Raw genomic sequence first — 24,367 nt, 5'->3', positions numbered from 1 at the left:
CCGTATGTTTTAAGGTAGCATATGTTTTACCGTGCCTGCGCCTAATAATACGGTGCGCCTGATGTATGTGTTAAATACAGAAATAGGCCCCGTAACTGAGACTGCGCCTTTTAATACGGTGCGCCTTATGGTCAGGAAAATACGGTAGTCAGTCGATGTATTTAAAGTGTGACAAGTAATCGCTGTGCTGTTTGGTGACTTGTTGTGTACCACTAAACATGGACCAGAGGAAGAGAAGGAGTGCGTTGTCAAATGAGATTAGAAAAAAAATTCTAGACAAGTACAATAAAGGAGAAGGATATAAAACCATCCCCAAGCAGCTTGATGTTCCTCTGACTACAGCTGCACAGATTCAGAAATTTAACATGCACAGGACTGTAAGCCAACCTCCCTGGATCTGCCCGCAGGAGGAAAATCGATGACAAATTGAAGAGACGGATAATATGAACGGGAAGAAAAGAGTGCAGAAAAACCTCCAAAGAAATTAAGGGTGAACTCCAAGGTCAAGGTACATCAGTGTCAGATCGGACCATCCGTCGTCGTTTGAGCCAAAGTTGACTTCATGGGAGACGATCAAGGAGCACACTACTGTTTGAATATATAATATAATATATTTTTCTTCTGGAAGAATGTCTTTTGGACAGACGATACAAAACTGGAACTTTTTGGCAAGACATCAGCTCTATGTTCACAGATGCAAAAATTGAAGCAATCCAAGAAAAGAACACTAACTGTAAAAGAGGGAGGAGGCTCTGTTATGATATGGGGCTGCTTTGTTAAATCTGGCACAGGCTGTCTTGAATCTGTGCAGGGTACAATGAAAAATACCTGCTGAGAGTCTCATTGAAAATTACAAAAATCTTTTGATTGCAGTGATTCCCTCAAAAGGTTCAACAAAATATTAAGTGAGGGTACAATCATTTTTGTACAGGCCTGTTTCACAAGTTCATTAACAGAGGGGTACCAACAATTTTAGGTGTCAAATGGGTTCAAGCACAGTAGAAATTGCAAAGGCTAAGTACGCTTCAATTCTAAGTTTGCGAAAGGCTGCCTACTCATCTGGGGCGTTGTTTAGGTTGTCTTTGTCAACTGCTACTCACCATTTCTCAATTGATCAAATAAAATGAAATGAATGAATGAAAAATAGGCCATCAAAACATCAGGTTTAAATTCAAAGTAAATGATAGCAATTTCACATAAACACTCAGGTTAATGTCCATCCATCCATCCATTTTCTGAGCCGCTTCTCCTCACTAGGGTCGCGGGCGTGCTGGAGCCTATCCCAGCTGTCATCGGGCAGGAGGCGGGGTACACCCTGAACTGGTTGCCAGCCAATCGCAGGGCACATACAAACAAACAACCATTCGCACTCACAGTCATGCCTACGGGCAATTTAGAGTCTCCAATTAATGCATGTTTTTGGGATGTGGGAGGAAACCGGAGTGCCCGGAGAAAACCCACGCAGGCACGGGAAGAACATGCAAACTCCACACAGGCGGGGCCGGGGATTGAACCGGGTCCTCAGAACTGTGAGGCTGACGCTCTAACCAATCGGCCACCGTGCCGCCTCAGGTTAATGTTTTTTGATTATTTAAAAGAAAATGTTTTGAGAAATGTGTCACATATGTCACTATCAGTGTTGGGAGCAGAAAACTGCTGTTTCTTTTTGTGTTAAATGTGTTATCTGCAGTGTGAAATGTTTACTGACCAACTCAATCTGAAGAGCATTTCGGTAGCTCCCAAACAGAGATGCCTGACTCTTGAGGAAGGCACGAGCCACACCATCGCCTGCGGTTGTTGAAAACTTCTTCAGACGACTTTTTAGAGATGAAACCTAATGGAGCAATGTAAGTCAAATGATTAGAACAAATCTATATGATCATCAGGGTCCAGTTGTTCAAAGGTAATCTGTTTGGATTTTGGATCATAGATTGGATAAATTCTTGAAAAAGGGTTGTTTAAAACCCAAAAGCGGATTCTGAAATTGGATTAGATCACATAATCCAACCTTGGTTTTAATATGTATTTAGTTTGTGTTGTTCAAAACTATTCTGCAGGATTGGGCTAATTTGGATCCCAAAAAACAGGATTATTCTGATCCGAGCAGTTGGGTAGATTCAGGGTGGATTTCAGGAACAAAATGTGATTTAAATTTAATTGAACTGAAATACTGTAAATAACATGTACCATCAGAATCAACTTTATATGAATTTATATCAACTTTTTATTCCATGAATCACAATACTTTTTTTTCTTGCTTCAAAATATTCATCAATTCCGTCCTCTTGGGTTTCACTGTCCATGTTGAGATTTTGTAGAGCCTTCATTTTCAGAATCAGAATCATCTTTATTTGCCAAGTACGTCCAAAAAACACACAAGGAATTTGTCTCCGGTAGTTGGAGCCACTCTAGTACGACAACAGACAGCCAATTGACGAGAACACTTTTGAGACATGAAGACATTGACAAAAACAGTCACTGAGCAATAAAGGGTTGCTTGTTATCTGGTAATGCCGGTACAAAATTTTTTTTTTTCTTCTTACAATTGTGCAAAAAGATGCAGTCCTCCAGCACTTCGAGCAGTTTGAATGACTAATATAGCAATAGTCCGGTGCAATGACCATTGTGCAAAGGGCGCCGAGACTTCAAGGAATATATGCGGTTTAAAGTGACTAGTACTAAAATAATCTGGGACAATGTTGATTGTGCAAATGTTGCAGATACTCCTCAATCAGTGTGCAAGTGGTGCAGATGCGACTCTGGCATGAGTGGCCAGTATTGGTCAACAAGAGATATGCAAATAGTGCAGCGTGGCGAGACTACTACAGTGAGTGCACGAGTAATATATAATTGGCCCTCCAGAAATGTGACAACAAACTCAAGACAAAATAAAAACATGCAGTGAATAACAATGTATTGATATTTTTTCCAACTGATTTTCAAACAATACAGCTTCACACCTTAGACAATTAAAGTAGAAGTTAAATAGTCCTCTCAAAATTGTAAAAATCAAAAATAGCATTCATTTAACTTAAATTGCAAACTTCATATTTACAGACACATGCAAAAATCATTGTTCAATAAATTTCAATAATAGTTTCTCACAATGGCATCCCTCATGTCCAGTTACTCTCTCATTTGAGAGAAAGTCAAAGGTATATCTTCATTTTCGGCTGGCTCAGGTGCATCATAAAACTAATCACAGAAGTTAAATATTCTGCTTTGTGGAAATATTGTGCAGGATAATACAAGGAAGTATTATGTTGCACATTCGTTGGGGTTCCACTCGCAAGTTGATAAGGGATGCAAACCGTCTCTTCAGAACACACTAACATTGAACATGGTCTGCAACCATAATTTTGCCAGCCTCGATATATATCTATGTGGTTTTCCTCCTCTCTCGCCTCCAAAGAGACTGGAGAAGAAGAGAATCACTGCGCATAGGTCTGAGCAGCGAGGTGCATTTGTTTAAAGAGGAATGAACAGAAGGGGGGCGGGGGGGTATTTCTCTTGTCAGGGATTCAGAGTCTTTGTCTCTGTGGGAGCAGGGAGGCGGAGCCACTATCTTACACACATGGCATAGTCGCAGACACGAGGAACAATGAAAGGGGGGGGGGAAGCATGATTGCAAAGCGAAATGCAGCAGCCGCAGTGCACAGATATTTTGACTTCAAATCGAAGAGCAAGGTGAACCCACAGAGTATGTTGAATTTTGTTTGTCCCAACAGTTAAACACTCACTGCCTCCTGAGCCGTTTTGGTCAACAAAGTAAATACAAACGGAACACTGCACCCACAAAATGTGTAGTTCACTACGTCGCAAAAGAAATAGTGTTCTTTAATACAGTTTTCAGGCCAGCATTTTGAGAAATGCAGCAAACATTCAACAAACAGCAAAAATCGCCTGTGAGTAAATACGTCACAAATGGCAAACCCACAACTTTACAACAGAGTGAAAGATGACAAAATAGATCAAAGTATTGTGTGTAAAAGTTCAACTGAGATACATGAGACCAGCATTACAGATGTTGACATACCGTAATTTCTCATTTATAATGCGCATTTTTTCCCTGAAAAAAATGTCAAAAGTCAATAGTGCGCATTATGGGGGCAAATGGAAAAACCTTTTATATTTTAGAAACGTATGCCGCCATTTAGTGGTTGTGAAAAAGCTGTACACTTTCATTCCAATATGCCACTGCCACCTAGTGGTTATAAAAAAGGTGTAGCCTACACTTTTATTGCAATATGACAGGGGTACGTATATATGTACAGTTGTGATCATAAGTTTACATACTCTGGGAAAATTTGTGAATTTTTTTTTTATTCTTTATTTTTTTTTAAATATGACTGATGACTGAACAACAACAACCATCATGAATTTCTCTATGGTTATGTTTTGTTTAATGATAATGCTTTTCTGAAATGCTTGACCGTTTAATTTGAATCCAAATGAAATAAAATTAAATGTGTTTCCTTGGTTATTCATGATTTCTTTAAAGAATTGTACCCACCTTACAAATTCTTCCTGGGTAATCAAACATATGCGTTTTCTCATTTACTAAATAAAAGTAGGGCTGTGAATTTCAAAATAAGAGCAAGTAAATAAAAAAGTATTACGTTCAAATAAAGTGCTTAACTTCAGAATAATTATTTGAAAAAAACCGAACAAAATACAGATAATACTTCATGTTTTGATCATATGGGTAGAAGCAAAATCATGCATTGTAAAAATGCATTATACATTGGTAGAAGGGTTTTCCAGAATTTTGTGGTCAACTTTAGGGGTGCGTATTATACATGGATGCACATTTAACATGAGGAATTACGGTAAGTATAATTTTCCTGTGACAAATATTAAGATATTATAATATAATATTAAGAAATTCTTTCCCCGACTTACTCACCGGAGCGGCGTCCGCGGTTTTCGGCGCATGGAGACGGCGCCACAGAGGGAAACGAGCCGGCATTCAGGTGAAACTCCGCAAGAGAGGACACAGATTGGCGTTCACGTCGATCCACCTCGCGAATGTACGCTCCCTACCCAACAAAATGGACGAGCTTCATCTTCTGTTAAAGACCAGTAAAGACTTAGGACGTTCCGCGGCCATGTGCTTCACGGAGACCTGGCTTTGCGACGCTGTACCCGATGGCGCCGTCATGCTTCCCGGCTTCAACATTCATCGAGCGGACCGCGACATGGAATCATCGGGGAAAACAAAGGACGGCGGGATATGCCTCCATATCAACGAAAAATGGTGTACGGACGTCACGGTGCTCAGCACACACTGCAGCCCGCATTTGGAGTTGCTATTCTTAAACTGTAAACCATTCTACTCGCCACGTGAGTTTGCATCGTTCATACTGGCTGGAGTCTATATTACGCCTCAAGCTAACACGAACGCCGCATTGCTAACGCTCGCCGAACAAGTCAACGAAATTGAAAAAAAACACCCGGACTCACCCCTCATTATTCTCGGGGACTTTAACAAAGCTAAACTCAACCACGAACTCCCTAAATACAAGCAGCGCATCGACTGTCCGACGAGGGAAAATAATACTTTAGACCACTGGTACACTACGGTAAAAAACGCGTACCGTGCTATACCTCGTGCAGCCCTGGGCTCGTCTGATCACTGCTTAATTCACTTAATACCGACGTACAGGTAAGAACTTAAATGTGCGAAGCCTACAGTGAAAGCAGTCAAAAAGTGGACCAACGAAGCCAAGATAGAACTTCAAAGCTGTTTAGACTGCACAGACTGGAGTGTCTTTGAACATTCAGCTGGCAGCCTGGATGAATATACGGACACTGTCACATCCTATATCAGTTTCTGTGAAGAGGTTTGTGTACCAACAAAATCATTTCGCACATTCAACAACAACAAGCCGTGGTTCACTGCTAAACTTAAGCAGCTCTGCCAAGCTAAGGAGGACACATATCAGAGCGGGGACAGGGCCCTGTATAATCGAGCTAGAAACCAGCTTACTAGAGAAATTAACATTGCAAAGAGGATCTATGCAGCAAAGTTGGAAAAACTGTTTAGCGCGAACGACTCTAAATCAGTCTGGCATGCATTCCAATCACTGACTGATTACAAGTGACGATCCCCCCAAGCTGAGAACAATAGCACACCAGCCAACGACTTGAATACCTTCTACTGCAGATTTGAAAAGGACAGTTTCACACCACACACCCACCCGGCCGCAACCACGACCACAACCACACCTCTGACTTCTGCGTTAACCATCCATGAACAGGATGTGAGACGCACCTTCAAACAACAGAAGATTAACAAAGCGGCAGCCCCGGACCATGTATCCCCATCCTGCCTCAAAGTCTGCGCGGACCAGCTCGCTCCAGTCTTCACTCAGATCTTCAACAGATCTTTGGAAATGTGCGAAGTTCCATCCTGTTTCAAACGCTCCACCATCATTCCAGTCCCCAAGAAACCTGCAATCTCTGGTCTGAATGACAACAGGCCTGTCGCTTTGACATCTATGGTCATGAAGTCCTTTGAACGTCTCGTGCCGGACCACCTCAAGAGTGTCACAGGTCCCCTGCTTCACCCCCTGCAGTTTGCCTACCAAGCGAACAGGTCTGCGGATGATGCAGTCAACATGGGACTGCACTTCATCCTAGAACACCTCGACAGTGCAGGGACCTACGCGAGGATCCTGTTCGTGGACTTCAGCTCAGCGTTCAACACCATCATCCCTGAACTCCTTTCAACCAAGCTTCTCCAGCTCAGCGTCTCACCTGCCATATGCCAGTGGATTTACAGCTTTCTGACGGGCAGGACACAGCAGGTCAGGCTGGGGGAGGCCACCTCATCCACACGCAGCATCAGCATTGGGGCGCCCCAAGGTTGTGGTGCGGCCGACACAACCTGGAGCTGAACACGCTCAAGACTGTAGAGATGATCGTGGACTTCAGGAGGCATCCTTCGCCACAGCTGCCCCTCACGTTGTCCAGCTGCCTTGTGTCAACCGTCGAGACCTTCAAGTTCCTGGGAATTACAATCTCTCAGGACCTGAAGTGGGCGACCAACATCAACTCCGTCCTCAAAAAGGCCCAGCTTCTGAGAAAGCACGGCCTGCCACCAGAGCTGCTGAGACAGTTCTACACAGCGGTCATCGAATCAGTCCTGTGTTCTTCCATCACAGTCTGGTTTGGTGCTGCTACAAAAAAGGACAAACTCCGACTGCAACGGACAATCAAAACTGCTGAAAGGATTGTCGGTACCCCCCTACCCACCATTGAGGACTTGCACGCTGCCAGAACTAAGACAAGGGCGTGCAAAATCCTCTCGGACCCTCCGCACCCCGATCACCAGCTCTTCCAGCTCCTTCCCTCAGGTAGGTGCTACCGATGAATGCAAACTAGAAATAGTAGACATTCCAACAGCTTCTTCCCTCTTGCGATCAACCTCTTAAACACCTAACCTATAATTCCATTACAATAAGCTGGCAATTTTTTGACTTGAGTTCGTTGTCACATTTCTGTGGGGCCAATTATGTATTACTCGTGCAGTCACTGTAGTTGTCTCGCCATGCTGCACTATTTGCATATACTGGCCACTCATGCCAGAGTAGCATCTGCTCCATTTGCACATTGATTGAGGAGTATCTGTAACATTTGCACAACCATCATTGTCCCAGATGATCGCACTACTCATCACTTTAAACCGCATACACTCCTTGAAGTCTCAGCGCCCTTTGCACAATGGTCATTGCACCGGACTACTGCAATATTAGTCATTCGAACTGCTCTAAGTGCTAGAGGACTCTGCATCTTTTTGCACAATTGTTTTTGTCAATGTCTTTATGTCTCCAAAGTGTTCTGTATATTGACTGTCTGTTGTACTAGAGCGGCTCCAACTACCGGAGACAAATTCCTTGTGTGTTTTGGACATAGTTGGCAAATAAAGATGATTCTGAAAGTTATGTATCTTTAAAACCAGTGAAAATTCCTGGCCAATGACAATGGTGCTTACCGTATTTCCAGGACCATAAGGCACACCGTATTAAAAGGCGCAGTCTCAGTTACGGGGTCTATTTCTGTATTTAACACATACATAAGGCGCACCGTATTATTGGGCACAGGCATGGTAAAACATACGCTAGCTTAAAATATACGGTAGCATGCATGCACGCTAAAACATACGCTTGTCTAAAAAGGCAGCGGGAGCAAAATTTAGTTTGGTTGTTCTTTATTTAAGTATTTTACAATGTACTCACGTTATTTTTTGATCAATCCTCATCCACAAATCCATCAAAGTCCTTGTCTTCTGTATCTGAAATGAACAGCTGGGCAAGGTCTCCATCAAACATGGCGGGTTCCCTCTCGTCATTGTTGGAGTCAGTCTCGTTGCCGGGGGGCTGTTCAGCAATGTTTTACTGCTTCCTCCACTTGCGAACCATGGATTCGTTGATCTTGAATTCTCTCGCGACTGCTCGATTCCCATGTTCCTCCGCGTAACTGATAGCTTGCAGTTTAAACAGTGCTTCGAAAGCGTGTCTCTTCGTAGCTGCCATTTTCGGGGGTCTTTAGCCAAACCGATGTTGTTTTGCACAATACATATACCAGCATTATATACCTACTGGGGGCGTGCCTTTAGCGTCCTCTTTCACGCACCCTTCCCACTTTAATGTCCAAATTCTGTCCTCAGTCACATCCGCCTTTCCTCTATGTGAGCAGCGTGTCGGCAGGAAATGCTCCCAGTCAGTCAAGCAGAGCGCTCATCAAAGTCACACATTTACAGATTTTGGAAATCGGTGCACACATAAGGCGCGCCACATCATAAGGTGCCCCGTCCATTTTGGAGATTTTTAAGTGAGCCTTATGGTCGTGAAAATACGGTATTCACTAATAAATGCATAGAAAGGTTCTCACTATCCGCACAAGTTGAGTATATACAAAAAGTTACGATCAGATTTATGATCCATGCGTACTGGCCAATTTTCTTCGCACCACTGTGCCTATGTTAATGAATCAGAATTAATTCTAAATGACAGGCTCGTGCCCGCGGCCTCCTATCTGCATAAACTGCGTCCCTTTTTCCCTATAAACGCAAGTCCGTGGATGCATCTCAGCCAATTCGCGGAGGTTGAAGTCACAAGAGATGGGTGTTCCAAAACTTTAATAACTTTCTTAATCTTTATTCAACATTCAAAAGTTTGGTATCAATGGAGAGCTTGCTAAATACAGAAACTGACAACATATAATAGTCATGTTAATCATTTATAATTAATTTTGAAGTTAAATTACAGAATAGCGCAAAGCAAAATTAAGAGCTGAGAAGGAGCAAACACTGCATATGTTACATGGTAAGAAATTAAAAAAATTGCTAAAATCATTTAAGTAAATCTTTTCCACATTTATGTACACACAGCACCCCATAATCACAGGAAAAAAAAACAGAATTGTTGAAAGTTTTGCAGATTTATTAAAAAAAAAAAAAGTATTTTTGGGAATGATGCAAGTTTTTCACACCTGGATTTGGGGATCATCTGCCATTCCTCCTTGCAGATCCTCTCCAGTTCTGTCAGGTTGGATGGTGAACGTTGGTGGGCAGCCATTTTCAGGTCTTTCCAGAGATGCTCAATTGGGTTTAAGTCAGGGCTCTGGCTGGGCCATTCAAAAACAGTCGCGGAGTTGTTCAGAAGCCACTCCTTCCTTATTTTAGCTGTGTGCTTAAGGTCATTGTCTTTTTTGAAGGTGAACCTTCGGCCCAGTCTGAGGTTCTGAGCACTCTGGAGAAGGCTTTCGTCCAGGATATCCCTGTACTTGCCCGGATTCATCTTTTCTTCGATTGCAACCAGTCTCCCTGTCCCTGCAGCTGAAAAACACCCCCACAGCATTATGCTGCCATCACCATGCTTCACTGTTGGGACTGTATTGGACAGGTGATAAGAAGTGCCTGGTTTTCTCCACACATGCCACTTAGAATTAAGGCCAAAAAATTCTATCTTGCTCTCATTAGAACAGAGAATCCTATTCCTCACCATCTTGGAGGCCTTCAGGTGTTTTTTTTTTAGCAAACTCCAGGCGGGCTTTCATGTGTCTTGCACTGAGGAGAGGCTTCCGTCGGGCCACTCTGCCATAAAGCCCAGACTGGTGGAGGGCTGCAGTGATGGTTGACTTTCTAGAACTTTGTCCCATCTCTCGACTGCATCTCGGGAGCTCGGCCACAGTATCTTTGGGTTCTTCTTTACCTCTCTCACCAAGGCTCTTCTCCGCAAATTGCTCAGTTTGGCCGGACGGCCAGCTCTAGGAAGGGTTCTGATCGTATCAAACGTCTTCCATTTCAGGATTATGGAGGCCACTGTGGTCATTGGAACCTTAAGTGCAGCAGAATTTTTTTTGTAACCTTGGCCAGATCTGTGCCTTGCCACAATTCTGTCTCTGAGCCCTTCAGCAACAGGTCTGAATACTGTATACTGATATATATGATATTTCAGTTTTTCTTTTTTAATAAATCAGCAAAAATCTCTACAATTATGTTTTTTTTCTGTCAATATGGGGTGCTGTGTGTACATTAAAGTGGAAAAAATGAACTTAAATGATTTTAACAAATGCCTACAATATAACAAAGAGTGGACAATTTAAGGGGGTCTGAAAACTTTCCGTACCCACCGTACCTACAGCACAGCAAACATGCATTTGTAGTTGGTAAGATTCATGAGGGAGGAGACCCCGGGGACGGCCCAGGACACGTTGGAGAGACTACGTCCTTCGGCTGGGAACGCCTCGGGATCCCCCCGGAAGAGCTGGATGAAGTGGCTGGGGAGAGGGAAGTCTGGGGGTCCCTGCTAAAGCTACTGCCCCCGCGACCCGACCTTGGATAAGCGGTAGAAAATGGATGGATGGAAGATCCATGAAATTAGCATTTGAAGCGAAAAGAAATACACGAAATATACCGTACATGCCGACCGGAGTGGCTCATAATTCAAGCCAGTGGCAGTGTGTGTGTGAATCGATTAATTTACATCACATCTGCACATGCAAAATCACTGAAAAATATATTGATCAGATTGTCGTAGGATAGGCCGGTCTGACTACACTTCCTCGTTGAGTGACAATGTCGGCTGCGCATACAGACAGCCGGTAAGGGATACCTATATTGTTGAGGCCAAAATTATTCTTGTTTTATTAGACTCATCATTTATTCTATTTATCCATCCATCCATTTTCTGAGCTGCTTATCCTCACAAGGGTCGCGGTAGTGCTGGAGCCTATCCCAGCTATCTTCGGGCAGCAGGTGGGGTACACCTTGAACTGGTTGCCAGCCAATCGCAGGTTTATTCTATTTAGGCTTGTTTGAAAATGGATGTTGATATGATTTTGTGTGAGAAAATAATTTTGTTTTCAATTAATATATGAATGGATAATCTCGTTTGTTTGTTGCTCCTCCATTTCGGGTCAGAACAGCTGCCTCCAATCAGTGGATAGTGCGGAACAGTTTGTTGACTGCAAAGGGCAGATGAGATAAAACTGGGTTTCACAGTCTTTTTTGGTTAATATTACAAACCGGTATAGCGTGTTTATTTTTGTCATCAATAAATCACATCCACAAGCTAACACTGGATCTGCGACCGTCCTTTGTGCTGGACTGCGCGGGGTTAACACATTCAGTTTGCGGCTTTTTGAAAACGACAAAGGTAAGCTGCAACATTTAGGTAAAAAAACTCTTTATGATCAAGAAGAAGCAAGACGGACACACGGCCTCATTGACACGCGTACAACTTGGACCGGTTGTGAGAAAAGAAAGCATGCGAATGAATAAATACAGCACTGTTTTTTTGCAAAGGCTCTTATCAGAGGAGGAAAAAGATGATGATAATGTGGACTGGTATGAGCCAAGGATGAAAATTTTCAACATTGGTTGAATGATGTCAAAATGTGAAAAAGAAAACAAATTCCAACAATCAAGTGTTCAGCCTCATTACAGACTTTCCAATGTATCTAGAAGGACCAAAGGATCAAAGCTTCCTCTCAACATCCTCCAAAGCGTCCTCCTCGGCCTCCTTAGCAGCCAGAAAAGCAGCTGCTGAAAATGCTGACTGCTGGCCAAAGCTGCTGCATTAAAGGACAAACATGCATTGCTCTTGAAAGAAGCAAAATTAAAGATGGAAACTGAGGCTTTGGAACTGAATGCCAAAATTGCAGCCTCAGCTGCTAAACTGGCACTACCAGATAACTAGCAACCCTTTATTGCTCAGTGACTGTTTTTTGTCAATGTCTTTTATGTCTCAAAAGTGTTCTCTTGTCAATTGACTGTCGTCGTACTAGAGCAGCTCCAACTACCGGAGACAAGTTCCTTTTGTGTTTTTTGGACATACTTGGCAAATAAAGATGATTCTGATTCTGAAAATGAAGGCTCTACAAAATCTCAACATGGACAGTGAAACCCAAGAGGACGGAATTGATGAATATTTTGAAGCAAGAAAAAAAAAAGTATTGTGGTTCATGGTCACGTTGAGTTTCTGAATATGGGTGCAGTGTCCAAAACACTTGTCCAAGTCAGCTGTTGAAAACATGCAATATCAGAGATCTTTGGACCAAAACTGTTTTAACAGGATGACTCAACGACTACCAAAGAGGAGTTCACCATCTAGCCTGCAGAATGTTCAGGATTCAGTCCAAATACCTAGCCATTATGACAACTCAAAGCAAAGACCAGTCTGGAATGGCTGAACTCATAATCATGCAACAGAAATTAGCCATGCTGCCGCCAACCATGGAGTATTTGATGGTGATCCGCTTTAGGTCATTTATTCAAGCATTCAATTACCTAATTCAAGATAAAACAAGTAGCAGGCAGGATAGGCTCTACTTTCGTGAGCAGTACACCTCAGGCCAGCCCAAAAGTCTTGTCCAAAGTTGTCTATATATGGATTCTCACAGAGGATATCAGGAATCCAAACGATTATTAAAGGAGCATTATGAGGACGAAATCAAAATATCAAATACTGATTTGGAGAAGACATTGAACTGGACTTCTTTAAAACCTGATGATGGAAAAGCAATTCATGCCTATGCATTGTATTTGAGGGGATGCCTTTATGTCATGCAGGATTTGCATCACATGGATGAACTTGATATTTCTCCAGTTCTGTCAGGTTAGATGGTGAGGGTTGGTGGACAGCCATTTTGAGGTCTCTCCAGAGATGCTCAATTGGGTGTAAGTCAGGGCTCTGGCTAGGCCATTCAAAAACAGTCACGGAGTTGTTCTGAAGCCACTCCTTCGTTATTTTAGCTGTGTGCTGAGGGTTATTGTCTTGTTGGAAGGTCAACCTGCGGCCCAGTCTGAGGTCCTGAGCACTCTGGTGAAGGTTTTCGTCTAGGATATACCTGTACTTGGCCACATTCATCTTTCCTTTGATTGCAACCAGTCGTCCTGTCGCTCCAGCTGAAAAACACCCCCACAGCATGATGCTGCCACCACCATGTTTCACTGTTGGGACTGTATAGGACAGGTGATGAGCAGTGCCTGGTTTTCTCCACACATACCGCTTAGAATTAAGGCCAAAAATCTGATGCTCTCATCAGAACAGAGAATCCTATTCCTCACCATCTTGGAGGCCTTCAGGTGTTTTTTTTTTTTTTTTTTTTTTTTTTTTTTTGTTTTTTTTTTTTTAAGCAAACTCCAGGCGGGCTTTCTTGTGTCTTGCTCTGAGGAGAGCCTTCCGTCGGGCCACTCTGCCATAAAGCCCAGAGTGGTGGAGGGCTGCAGTGATGGTTGACTTTCTAGAACTTTCCCCCCATCTCCCGACTGCATCTCTGGAGCTCAGCCACAGTGATCTCTGGGTTCTTCTTTACCTCTCGCACCAAGGCTCTTCTCCCCCAATTGCTAAGTTTGGCCGGACGGCCAGCTCTAGGAAGGGTTCTGGCCGTCCCAAATCTTCATTTAAGGATTATGGTGGCTACTGTGCTCTTAGGAACCTTAATTAAGTGCAGCAGAAGTTTTTTTGTGACCTTGGCCAGATCTGTGCCTTGCCACAATTCGCTCTCTGGGCTCTTCAGGCAGTTCCTTTTGCCTCATGATTCTCATTTGCTCTGACATGCACTGTGAGCTGTAAGGTCTTATATAGACAGGTGTAGTGGACATGCCACGCAAAAGATGCCACCCGGCACCCCAGCCTCGCACTACCACTCTACTTGGGGGCCCGAACTCAGTCTGAGGGAACGGAGGCGGACGCAACGCGCCCGCTCTGAACATCACCCGAAAGACGTCCTGCCTGAGAACTCGTCGACCTCCTGTTTTACCTCCCTCCCTTCCGTCGACTCCACCTGCTCACGTTGGGGACCGGGCTGCCCGAACACTCGGTAGCCTGACTCGCCTGCCTCAAACGTGTTCCAGACACGTAAGTCCAACATTGCGGTCTACTAAAAGTACGGATTAGTGCATATTTGGGTTTATATTAACGAGACCAGGAGTCCTCAGCTATATGCATTCACGACACGCCCATTCTGCTCACCTCACGTCACAAATCCCTTCCTTTGCCAATGTTCGTAGATACCTTGTTTGTTTTGTGTTTGTCTGTGTTTTATCCTGGAGAAACCCCTTTTCATTATTACATTTTCTATAAAATTCACCCCTTGCATTGATTATGTGTGGATTTAGGCTCGGAACGAAACCTCTAGAAAGTCTAGAACTCAATGTTCCTAGAATGTAGCCACTTTCCAATAAGAGACTGATTATAAAGATTTGTCGTCATTTTGCCTCAAGTTAAACTTGTAAAAATATGACGAGGTGCCGTCATATCTCTCAAATATCTTGATTTATAACACTGTAATATAAAATTACGATAACTCGGAAGTGACGCAGGCACCGCTTCCAACTCATTGTTTTCTTCTAAATTACGCACAATTTTTACAAATCCAATAAATGTTACACAGCTGTGTGGCTTTCCTAGTCAAGTCCAATCAGTATAATCAAACACAGCTGGACTCCAATGAAGGTGTAGAACCATCACAAGGATAATCGGAAGAAATGGACAGCACCAGAGTTAAATATATGAGTGTCACAGCAAAGGGTCTGAATACCTGTATACTTGAATACTGTTCCGGCATAAAAGGGAAACAGATCCTCCATTCTGCTTGACATAACAGCCGAACAGGACAAAAAAAAAAAAAAGTGAGAGAACTTGCACAATTGTTGGCTGCCTAAATACTTTTTTGCCCCAGAGTGTGTTTGTGAGTATAGATCATATTCAGAATCATCTTTATTTGCCAAGTATGTCCAAAAAACAGTCAATTGACAGAGAACACTTTTGAGACAAAGACATTGACAAAAAACAGTCACTGAGCAATAAAGGGTTAATAGTTATCTGGTAATGCCGGTAATTTATTTTTTTTGACAACTGTGCAAAAGATGCAGAGTCTTCTAGCACTTAGAGCAGTTCGAATGACTAATATTGCAATAGGAGTGTTACTCCTTACTTCAAGGAGTGTATGCAGTTTAAAGTGACGAGTAGTGCGAAAATCTGGGACAATGTTGATTGTGCAAATGTTGCAGATACTCCTCAATCAGTGTGCAAATGTAGCAGATGCTACTCTGGCATGAGTGGCCAGTATTGGTCAACAACAGATATGCAAATAGTGCAGCGTGGTGAGACTACTACAGTGAGTGCACGGGTAATATATAATTGGCCCCACAGAAATGTGACAACGAACTCAAGTGAACAAATTGCCATCATGTTGGAATGGAATTGTAGGTTAGGTGTTTAAGAAGTTGATCGCAAGAGGGAAGAAGCTGTTGGAATGTCTGCTAGTTCTAGTTTGCATTGATCGGTAGCGCCTACCTGAGGGAAGGAGCTGGAAGAGCTGGTGACCGGGATGCGGAGGGTCCGAGAGGATTTTGCACGCTCTTGTCTTAGTTCTGGCAGCGTGCAAGTCCTCAAGGGTGGTTAGGGGGGTACCGACAATCCTTTATATATATATACACATATATACATCCTATATATTTATATACATACATACACACACGTTTGTATATATATACACATATATTACACACACACACACGAACTCAAATACACTATTTTGTCATTGTTTTCAAATTGTTATGTACATTGCTGAGGCCCACCCCTTCCTTCCTTTGGTATTTATCCTTCATTATTTAAAATTGTTCGTTTTTAAAAAAAATCTTTTACAATGCATGTGTCTCGAACATGCCGGGGGCTGGTGAGTTGGTGTGTGACATTAACGAGTCTGTGCGAGTGTCTGGATGTGAGGTCTGGCTGACAGCAGCTTCTGTGACTGTGGTTCTTCTTTCCGGCATGTGAGGGCATTGTAGTAGCTAAGTATACAACTGACACTCATAAAATGCGATCGCTTAAAATAAATGTTGTAGTGGGGGGGGGTCAAACATGAACCGCAAAATAGCGGGAGGACACTGTACTTCTTAGAAAGACAGTACGAACCTTGTTACATATTCTTTGTGTGTGCATGCATGCGTAAGTGTGTGTGTGTGTATAGAGCCATCTTGGTCATCAAATTGGGTGAGGAATAACAGGATATTAAAGAAAAAAACAACTACAAAAGCGAGTGTTCCTTACCACGTCATAGGGTAGGCTTTGAAGGTCATTATAGGGTGTTTCAAGGGTGTTGGTGTCCACATTCAGGATCACTACATCCTCCATAGCCATTCCTTGAAGTTTCTAAAGAAAAGAAACCATTATGGTTACAGGAAAAACAAGATACACGTTGTACAAATAAAAACTAATAATATAATTTTTCAGAATATAAAATAAAGGAAGTGTGAACGTGTGTGTCTTTGGGGTGGCTTATTTGTTTTGTTTTTTACTTATATTTTACTTTGTTGAATATTTAGTTTCATGATATCCATCCATCCATTTTCTGAGCCGCTTCTCCTCACTAGGGTCGCGGGCGTGCTGGAGCCTATCCCAACTGTCATCGGGCAGGAGGCGGGGTACACCCTGAACTGGTTGCCAGCCAATCGCAGGGCACATAGAAACAAACAACCATTCGCACTCACAGTCATGCCTACGGGTAATTTAGAGTCTCCAATTAATGCATGTTTTTGGGATGTGGGAGGAAACCGGAGTGCCCGGAGAAAACCCACGCAGGCACGGGGAGAACATGCAAACTCCACACAGGCGGGGCCGGGGATTGAACCCGGGTCCTCAGAACTGTGAGGCTGACGCTCTAATCAGTCGCCCACCGTGCCGCCCTAGTTTCATGATATGAAATTTGTAAATATGATGATAAAATAGACAAATAACTAATAAATCAAGACCGGGGAGAATATTTATTCACCAGGTAGTAACGACGCTAGCGTTCTATGTTAAGAATGATTAGAATTGTGAGGATTAAGCGGTACAGAAAATGGATGGATATTTCAAAAGGTGCTATTGACATGAAAATTTCACCAGATGTTGGGAACAACCCAAGTAATTTATACATACAAAGTAGAACAAATGAGCTCAGAAATTAAGTTGTAATAATGTGAAAGGACACAGGGAGAAAAGTATTGAACACACCTACTGGTATTTATTTAATACTTTGTATAAAAGCCTTTGTTTGCAATGACAGCTTCAAGACGCCTCCTTTATGGAGAAACTAATCGCATGCATAGCTGTGGTGTGATATTGGCCCATTCCTCCATACAAGTAGTCTTAAAATCTTGAAGGGTCCGTGGGCTTCTTTTATGGACCTTGAGTTTCAGTTCTTTCCATAGATTTTCAATTGGATTCAAGTCAGGTGATTGGCTGAGCGATTCTTGCAGCTTTATTTTTTTTTCTTTGATTTGAGAGTTGAATGAGAGTTTCCTTAGCAGTATGTTTTGGATCATTATCCTGCTAAAATGTCCACCCTCGTTTCATTTTCATCATCCTCGTAGATGGCAGCAGATTTTTGTCAACAATCTCTCTGTACATTTGCCCATTCATCCTTCCTTCAATAATGTGAAGTTTACCAGTACTATTTGCTGATAAGCAGCCCCACACCATCATGTTCCCACTTCCGAACTTCACTGTTGGTATGGTGTTTTTAGGGTGATGTACAGTGCCATTTCTACTCCATATATGGTGTGCATTATGGCATCCAAACAGTTCAATTTTGCTCTCGTCCGACCAGATTAGAGTCTCCCGGTATTTAACTGTCTTGTCCAAATGTTGTTACGCAAACATTAAACAAGCTTTTTCAGCAATGGGGTCTTGCGTGGTGAACGTGCATACAGGCCGTAGCGGCGGAGTGCATTACTCACTGTTTTCCTTGTGACAACAGTACATGCTAATTCCAGGTCATTTTGGAGCTCTCCACAGTTGGTCCTTGGCTCTTCTTTGCACTCCTCTGTCAGAAATTTTGCGAGGAACACCTAATCAAGGAAAATTTATGGTGGTATAATTGGCTTTACCACTTACGTATTATGGCCCCAACCATGCTCACTGGAATGTTCAGAAGCTTCGATATGCGCCTGTAACCAATGTCATCATTATGTTTTGCAATAATTAGTTTGCAATGGTCTTGAGACAGCTTTCTGCTCTTATCCATCATGTGTCTTGACTCACACCTTGGCAATGAGACCTTTTTGTTGGCCGTCAATTAGGACTGCACCATCTGATATTCATTTGCTCTGACAAGAGGCTGGATTGCTGTTTGATTATTGATAGATTTTAGGCGTTGTCTTGGCTTTCCATGCCTTTTTGCACCTCCCTTTTCTTCATGTTTTCAATACATTTTCCCTGTCATTTTACATTTTTACACACAACTTAATTTCTAGGCTTATTTGTTCTCCTTTCTTTGTATGTTTGGATTACTTGGGTTGTTCCCAACATCTGGTGAAATTTTCAGGTCAACAGCACCTTTGGAAGTACTTTGAGAAAAATGGTGATGTGTTAAATACTTATTTCAGCCGCTGTAGGTCATTTTCCTGTAATTTGATCAATAACAGGAAAGACAAAAAAAAGATCTAATTTAGTTTTATTTTTTCTCTTGCCACCTTGGTTTTATATGGGTAAATGTCTCCCATACTGAAACTGACATGCTTAAAGTCATTTTCAAAAAGTTATTGATGGTTTAAAATTTTAGGCATTCATAGTAAAGGTAATCTTTATTTACAGAGCCAATGGTGGTGGACCATTGAAATACGCTTATTTTTATCACGGTCAAGACAAAAGTGCATAATGGTAAAGGCATAAACAGCTTCATAATAATCATGTGATCAAACTCTGCAGATACAAATGCATAAATTATCCTAACTACTTATATATCCCAGTGTAATGGGTTGTCTTTATACAATCGTAATAAGGTTAGAGACATGCAATCATTCCGGCACGTTCACAAATTCATTCATATCTCTCAAATAACACCATTTGTTTTGCTGTCTGCTATTGTGTGAATGCAAAATGGCGGCCTCCTCCCGGCACTTATTGCAACAAAATAATGAGGCTCTCTCCAGTGGCATTAACGGTAAAGGCAGCTTGAGTGACAAATATAGATTGTTTTATAAGAACCAAAGAAAGGAACACTGAAGACACTCAGATATATTTGTGTTAGTTTTCATGGAAAATGGATATTAAGCAATAGGAGAAAAATTCTATACATCATAAGATGTGATTAGTATCTTCAGAAAACATGTTGCAAATCATGAAACTTCATTTGGCACACCTAATGGAAAAGACATTTTGGCATTAAAAGTTTGAAAAATATTACTTTAGACTATTTTTTTCCTTAGAAACAGCTCATAAAAGGGCTCGCTCTGAAGGGGAAGAGAAGAGGCTATGGGTTAATGTTTACAGTACTGTATTGCACAATAAACATCAACAAAATGTGAGTGTTTTCTATCCCTGCTTTCCACTGTGGCTTAAGATTTATGAACCCATTCATTATATACACCACAGATCAATGTGTGTAACAGTACCTTTTATCATTTAGAATAATTAACTTAATTTGATGAGTTATTTTCTATTTCTAAAAACAATTGAATAGCAGATGATGTGTTTCGTTAAGTTACTCCCTTCAGTCTCCCTGTTAGTAGCTAAAATTCATTCTCTATAGGGTTTAAACCCAGAGACATCTGTATAACTTGGCCAGTCTAAAACCGTTCACGTCTATCCCCGAATGAACTAATTTGTTGTTTTGGTAGTGCGTTTCCACTAGCTTGCCACATTATTTTTGCTGCATTATGAACGATCTCTCAATTAGTTTGGTTGCATTTTTTCTCCTTTCTAATTTGGCAGGCAAGGAGTTTCTATTAACTTTTTAGAAAAGTTTGTTTCATATACTCAACTGTCCAAGAAGCAGCCATGCAAAGCAAATGTTTTTATATAGCGCATCATACACAAAGTAACTAATGTGGTTTACAAGATTAAAGGCATTAAAAAATAAAGAGAAGAAAAAAACAGCTTAAAACATTTAAAAACAAAGAGAAAAATAAAAAGTGTACAGTGCAAGAAAGATAAAAAGCATGAGAAAAACGAAGAGTTTTTAACCTGCACTTAAAGACATTGACACTTGCGGCTGACTTCAATTCTATTGGAAACGTATTCCATTTGCGTGCAGCATAGCAGCTAAAAGCTGCTTCACCATGTTTGCTTTGGACTCTGTGCTCCTTTATCTGATCTGCGTTGTCAGATCTCAGAGCCCTGCTAGCTGATAATCCATTAGCAAGTCGATAATGTATTCAGAACCTAAAACATTTAGTGCTTTATAGACCAGTAGCAGAACTTTGAATTCTATTCTAAAGCTGACTGGGAGACAATGTAGAGACTATAGAATTTGAGTAATATGCTCTCAGCTCTTTGTTCTGCTCAGAACCAAAGCTGCATCATTCTGAATGAGCTGCAGCTGTTTAATGCTCTTTTGGGGGAGTCCAGTCAGAAGACCATTACAATAGTCAAGCCTACCTGAGATAAAAGCATGGATGATCTTCTCCTGGTCTGCTTGGCACATGCAAGCATCCACTCTTTCAGCTGGTGGAAGGCTGTTTTAGTGATTGATTTGATGACTGTTGAAAGTCAGGTCGGAATCTATCAGCACACCACGGTTTTGGACTTGGTATGTTTTTTATTTTTATTTTATTTTATTTTTATTTTTTTAAGAGTGACTCCAGGTATTTACTAACAGCAATCCTCTTTTTTTTACTGCCAAAAAACAAATTATCTTTTTTTGTTGTTGTTCTGTTCTAGACTGTGACACAACACCTCAATTGAACTGTAGTCATCTGCAGACACTGCTAGATAGAGTATAACTTTGTCATCTGCATTAGAAAATTCCCCAAAAATGTCAGCCTGTAATCTGCATAGCAATGACAGTCAACATTAAATTTCTGAAGAATTTGACCCAGCATATACAAGAGCCCAAAGCCATGATATTACCTCCACTGCATTTCACAGATGATCTTGTATGTTTGGGATCATGAGAAGATCATTTCTTAAAGCTTTTGCCTATCCACGACTCAAAATTACTCCCAGAAATGTTTAGTAAATGTTCTTTTTGGCAAATTCCAGCCTCCCGTTCCTATTCCTCTTGCTAATAATTGGCTTGCATCGTATAGCCTCTGTATTTTTGTTCAGAGGTTTCTTTCATCAACTTCTGCTTTTGTCCTTCTCTAAACATTCAACATTTATTACTATTACACAAGTAGTTTCTTTCTTCTTCAGGGCATTCCAGTTGTTTAAACTGGCGATGGTTTGATTGATTTTCTATTTTCTCTCAGTTTCATAATGATTTGTTTTTCCACTCAGACAAATCCCATATCAGAATCAGAATCATCTTTATTTGCCAAGTATGGCCAAAAACACACAAGGAATTTGTCTCCGGTAGTTGGAGCCGCTCTAGTACGACAACAGTCAATTTACAGAACACTTTGTAGACAGAAAGACATTGACAAAAAAAAAAAAAAAAACAGTCACTGAGCAGTAAAGGGTTGCTAGTTATCTGGTAATGCCGGCACATTTTTTTTTTTTTTACAATTGTGCAAAAAATGCAGAGTCCTCGAGCACTTAGAGCAGTTCGAATGACTAATATTGCAATAGTCCGGTGCAATGACCATTGTGCAAAAGGCGCCGAGACTTCAAGGAGTGTATGCGGTTTAAAGTGACGAGTAGTGCGATAATCTGGGACAATGTTGGTTGTGCAAATGTTGCAGATACTCCTCAATCAGTGTGCAAATGGAGCAGATGCTACTCTGGCATGAGTGGCCAGTATATACAAATAGTGCAGCATAGCGAGACAACTACAATGAGTGCACGTGAAAGACATAATTGGCCCCACAGAAAAAAAAAAAATTGCCAGCATGTTGTAATGGAATTGTAGGTTAGGTGTTTAAAGAAGTTGATCGCAAGAGGGAAGAAGCTGTTGGAATGTCTGCTAGTTCTAGTTTGCATTGATCGGTAGCGCTTACCTGAGGGAAGGAGCTGGAAGAGCTGGTGACCGGGGTGCGGAGGGTCAGAGGATTTTGCAAGGCTCTTGTCTTCGTTCTAGCAGCGTGCAAGTCCTCAATGGTGGGTAGGGGGGTTCCGACAATCCTTTCAGCAGTTTTGATTGTACGTTGCAGTCGGAGTTTGTCCTTTTTTGTAGCAGCACCAAACCAGACTGTAATGGAAGAACACAGGACTGATTCGATGACCGCTGTGTAGAACTGCCTCAGCAGCTCCCGTGGCAGGCCGTGCTTTCTCAGAAGCGGCAGGAAGTATATCCTCTGCTGGGCCTTTTTGAGGACTGAGTTGATGTTGGTCGCCCACTTCCTGGGTCCTGAGAGACTGTAATTCCCAGGAACTTGAAGGTCTCGACGGTTGACACAAGGCAGCTGGACAACGTGAGGGGCAGCTGTGGCGAAGGATGCCTCCTGAAGTCCACGATCATTTCTACAGTCTTGAGCGTGTTCAGCTCCAGGTTGGGTCGGCGGCACCACACCTCCAGCCGCTCCGCTTCCTGTCGATATGGAGACTCGTCACCGTCCTTGATGAGGCCGATGACAGTGGTGTCATCTGCAAACTTCAGGAGTTTGACAGTCGGGTGCGCTGAGGTGCAGTCGTTTGTGTAGAGAGAGAAGAGCAGCGGAGAGAGGACACAACCTTGGGGCACCCCAGTGCTGATGCTGCGTGTGGATGAGGTGGCCTCCCCCAGCCTGACCTGCTGTGTCCTGCCCGTCAGAAAGCTGTAAATCCACTGGCAGATGGCAGGTGAGACGCTGAGCTGGAGAAGCTTGGATGAAAGGAGTTCAGGGATGATGGTGTTGAACGCTGAGCTGAAGTCCACGAACAGGATCCTCGCGTAGGTCCCTGCACTGTTGAGGTGTTCTAGGATGAAGTGCAGTCCCATGTTGACTGCATCATCCGCAGACCTGTTCGCTTGGTAGGCAAACTGCAGGGGTTAAGTAGTTAGGATAATGACCACAGATGTCAAAGCGACAGGCCTGTAGTCATTTAGACCCGAGATTGCAGGTTTCTTGGGGGCTGGAATGATGGTGGAGCGTTTGAAACAGGATGGAACTTCGCACAGTTCCAGAGCTCTATTGAATATCTGTGTGAAGACTGGAGCGAGCTGGTCCTCGCAGACTTTGAGGCAGGATGTGGACACATGGTTTGGGCCTGCCGCTTTGTTAATCTTTTGTTGTTTGAAGATGCGTCTCACATCCTGTTCATGGATGGTTAACGCAGAAGTCAGAGGTGTGATTGTGGTCGGTTTTGCGGCCGGGTGGGTGTGGGGTGTGAAACTGTCCTTTTCAAATCTGCAGTAGAAGGTATTCAAGTCGTTGGCTAGTGCTATTGTTCTCAGCTTGGAAGGATCGTCGCTTGTAATTAGTCAGCGATTGGAATGCATGCCAGACTGATTTAGAGTCGTTAGCGCTAAACTGTTTTTCCATCTTTGCTTCATTGGTCCACTTTTTCACTGTAGGCTTCACGTATTTAAGTTCTTGCGTGTACGCTGGTATTAAGTGAATTAAGCAGTGATCAGACAAGCCCAGGGCTGCATGAGGTATAGCACGGTATGCGTTTTTTACCGTAGTGTAGCAGTGGTGTAAAATGTTATTTTCCCTGGTGGGACAGTCAATGTGCTGCTTGTATTTAGGGAGTAGGGGATTGAGTTTAGCTTTGTTAAAGTCCCCAAGAATAATGAGGGGTGAGTCCGGGTGTTTTTTTTTCAATTTCGTTGACTTGTTCGGCGAGTGTTAGCTTGAGGCAGGATGAATGATGCGAATGATGTAGACTCGAGCCAGGATGAATGATGCGAAATCACGTGGCGAGTAGAATGGCTTACAGTTCAAAAACAGCGACTCCAAATGCGGGCTGCAGTGTGTGCTGAGCTCCGTGACGTCCGTACACCATTTTTCGTTGATAAAGAAGCATATCCCGCCGCCCTTTGTTTTCCCCGATGATTCCATGTCGCGGTC

At 42.5% G+C, this 24,367-nt stretch overlaps 1 protein-coding gene across 11 annotated transcripts in view; it reads right to left on the bottom strand.

The window, feature by feature from the left end:
* The window catches only part of dennd1a (DENN/MADD domain containing 1A), a 185,733-nt gene that overhangs the window by 79,309 nt on the left and 82,057 nt on the right, over positions 1-24,367 (bottom strand). For 10 of the 11 annotated variants that reach the window (XR_009769862.1, XM_061697489.1, XM_061697487.1 and 7 more), the window contains 2 exons: positions 16,566-16,667; positions 1,709-1,834 (listed from right to left, as the gene is read on the bottom strand). Coding sequence is in view for 10 of the 11 variants with exons in the window: in XM_061697489.1 (XP_061553473.1) it covers positions 1,709-1,834; positions 16,566-16,667 (228 nt within the window). In the remaining variant the exon portion in view is untranslated. The remainder of the gene's footprint in view (positions 1-1,708; positions 1,835-16,565; positions 16,668-24,367) is intronic. The other variant, XM_061697491.1, reaches the window with a different exon arrangement.

This window comes from Phycodurus eques, chromosome 15, assembly GCF_024500275.1.
Source record: "Phycodurus eques isolate BA_2022a chromosome 15, UOR_Pequ_1.1, whole genome shotgun sequence".
NCBI classification, from domain to species: Eukaryota; Metazoa; Chordata; class Actinopteri; order Syngnathiformes; family Syngnathidae; genus Phycodurus; species Phycodurus eques.
Note: the sequence above shows the minus strand (reverse complement) of the source record. Positions and strands in the feature narration are given on the sequence as shown.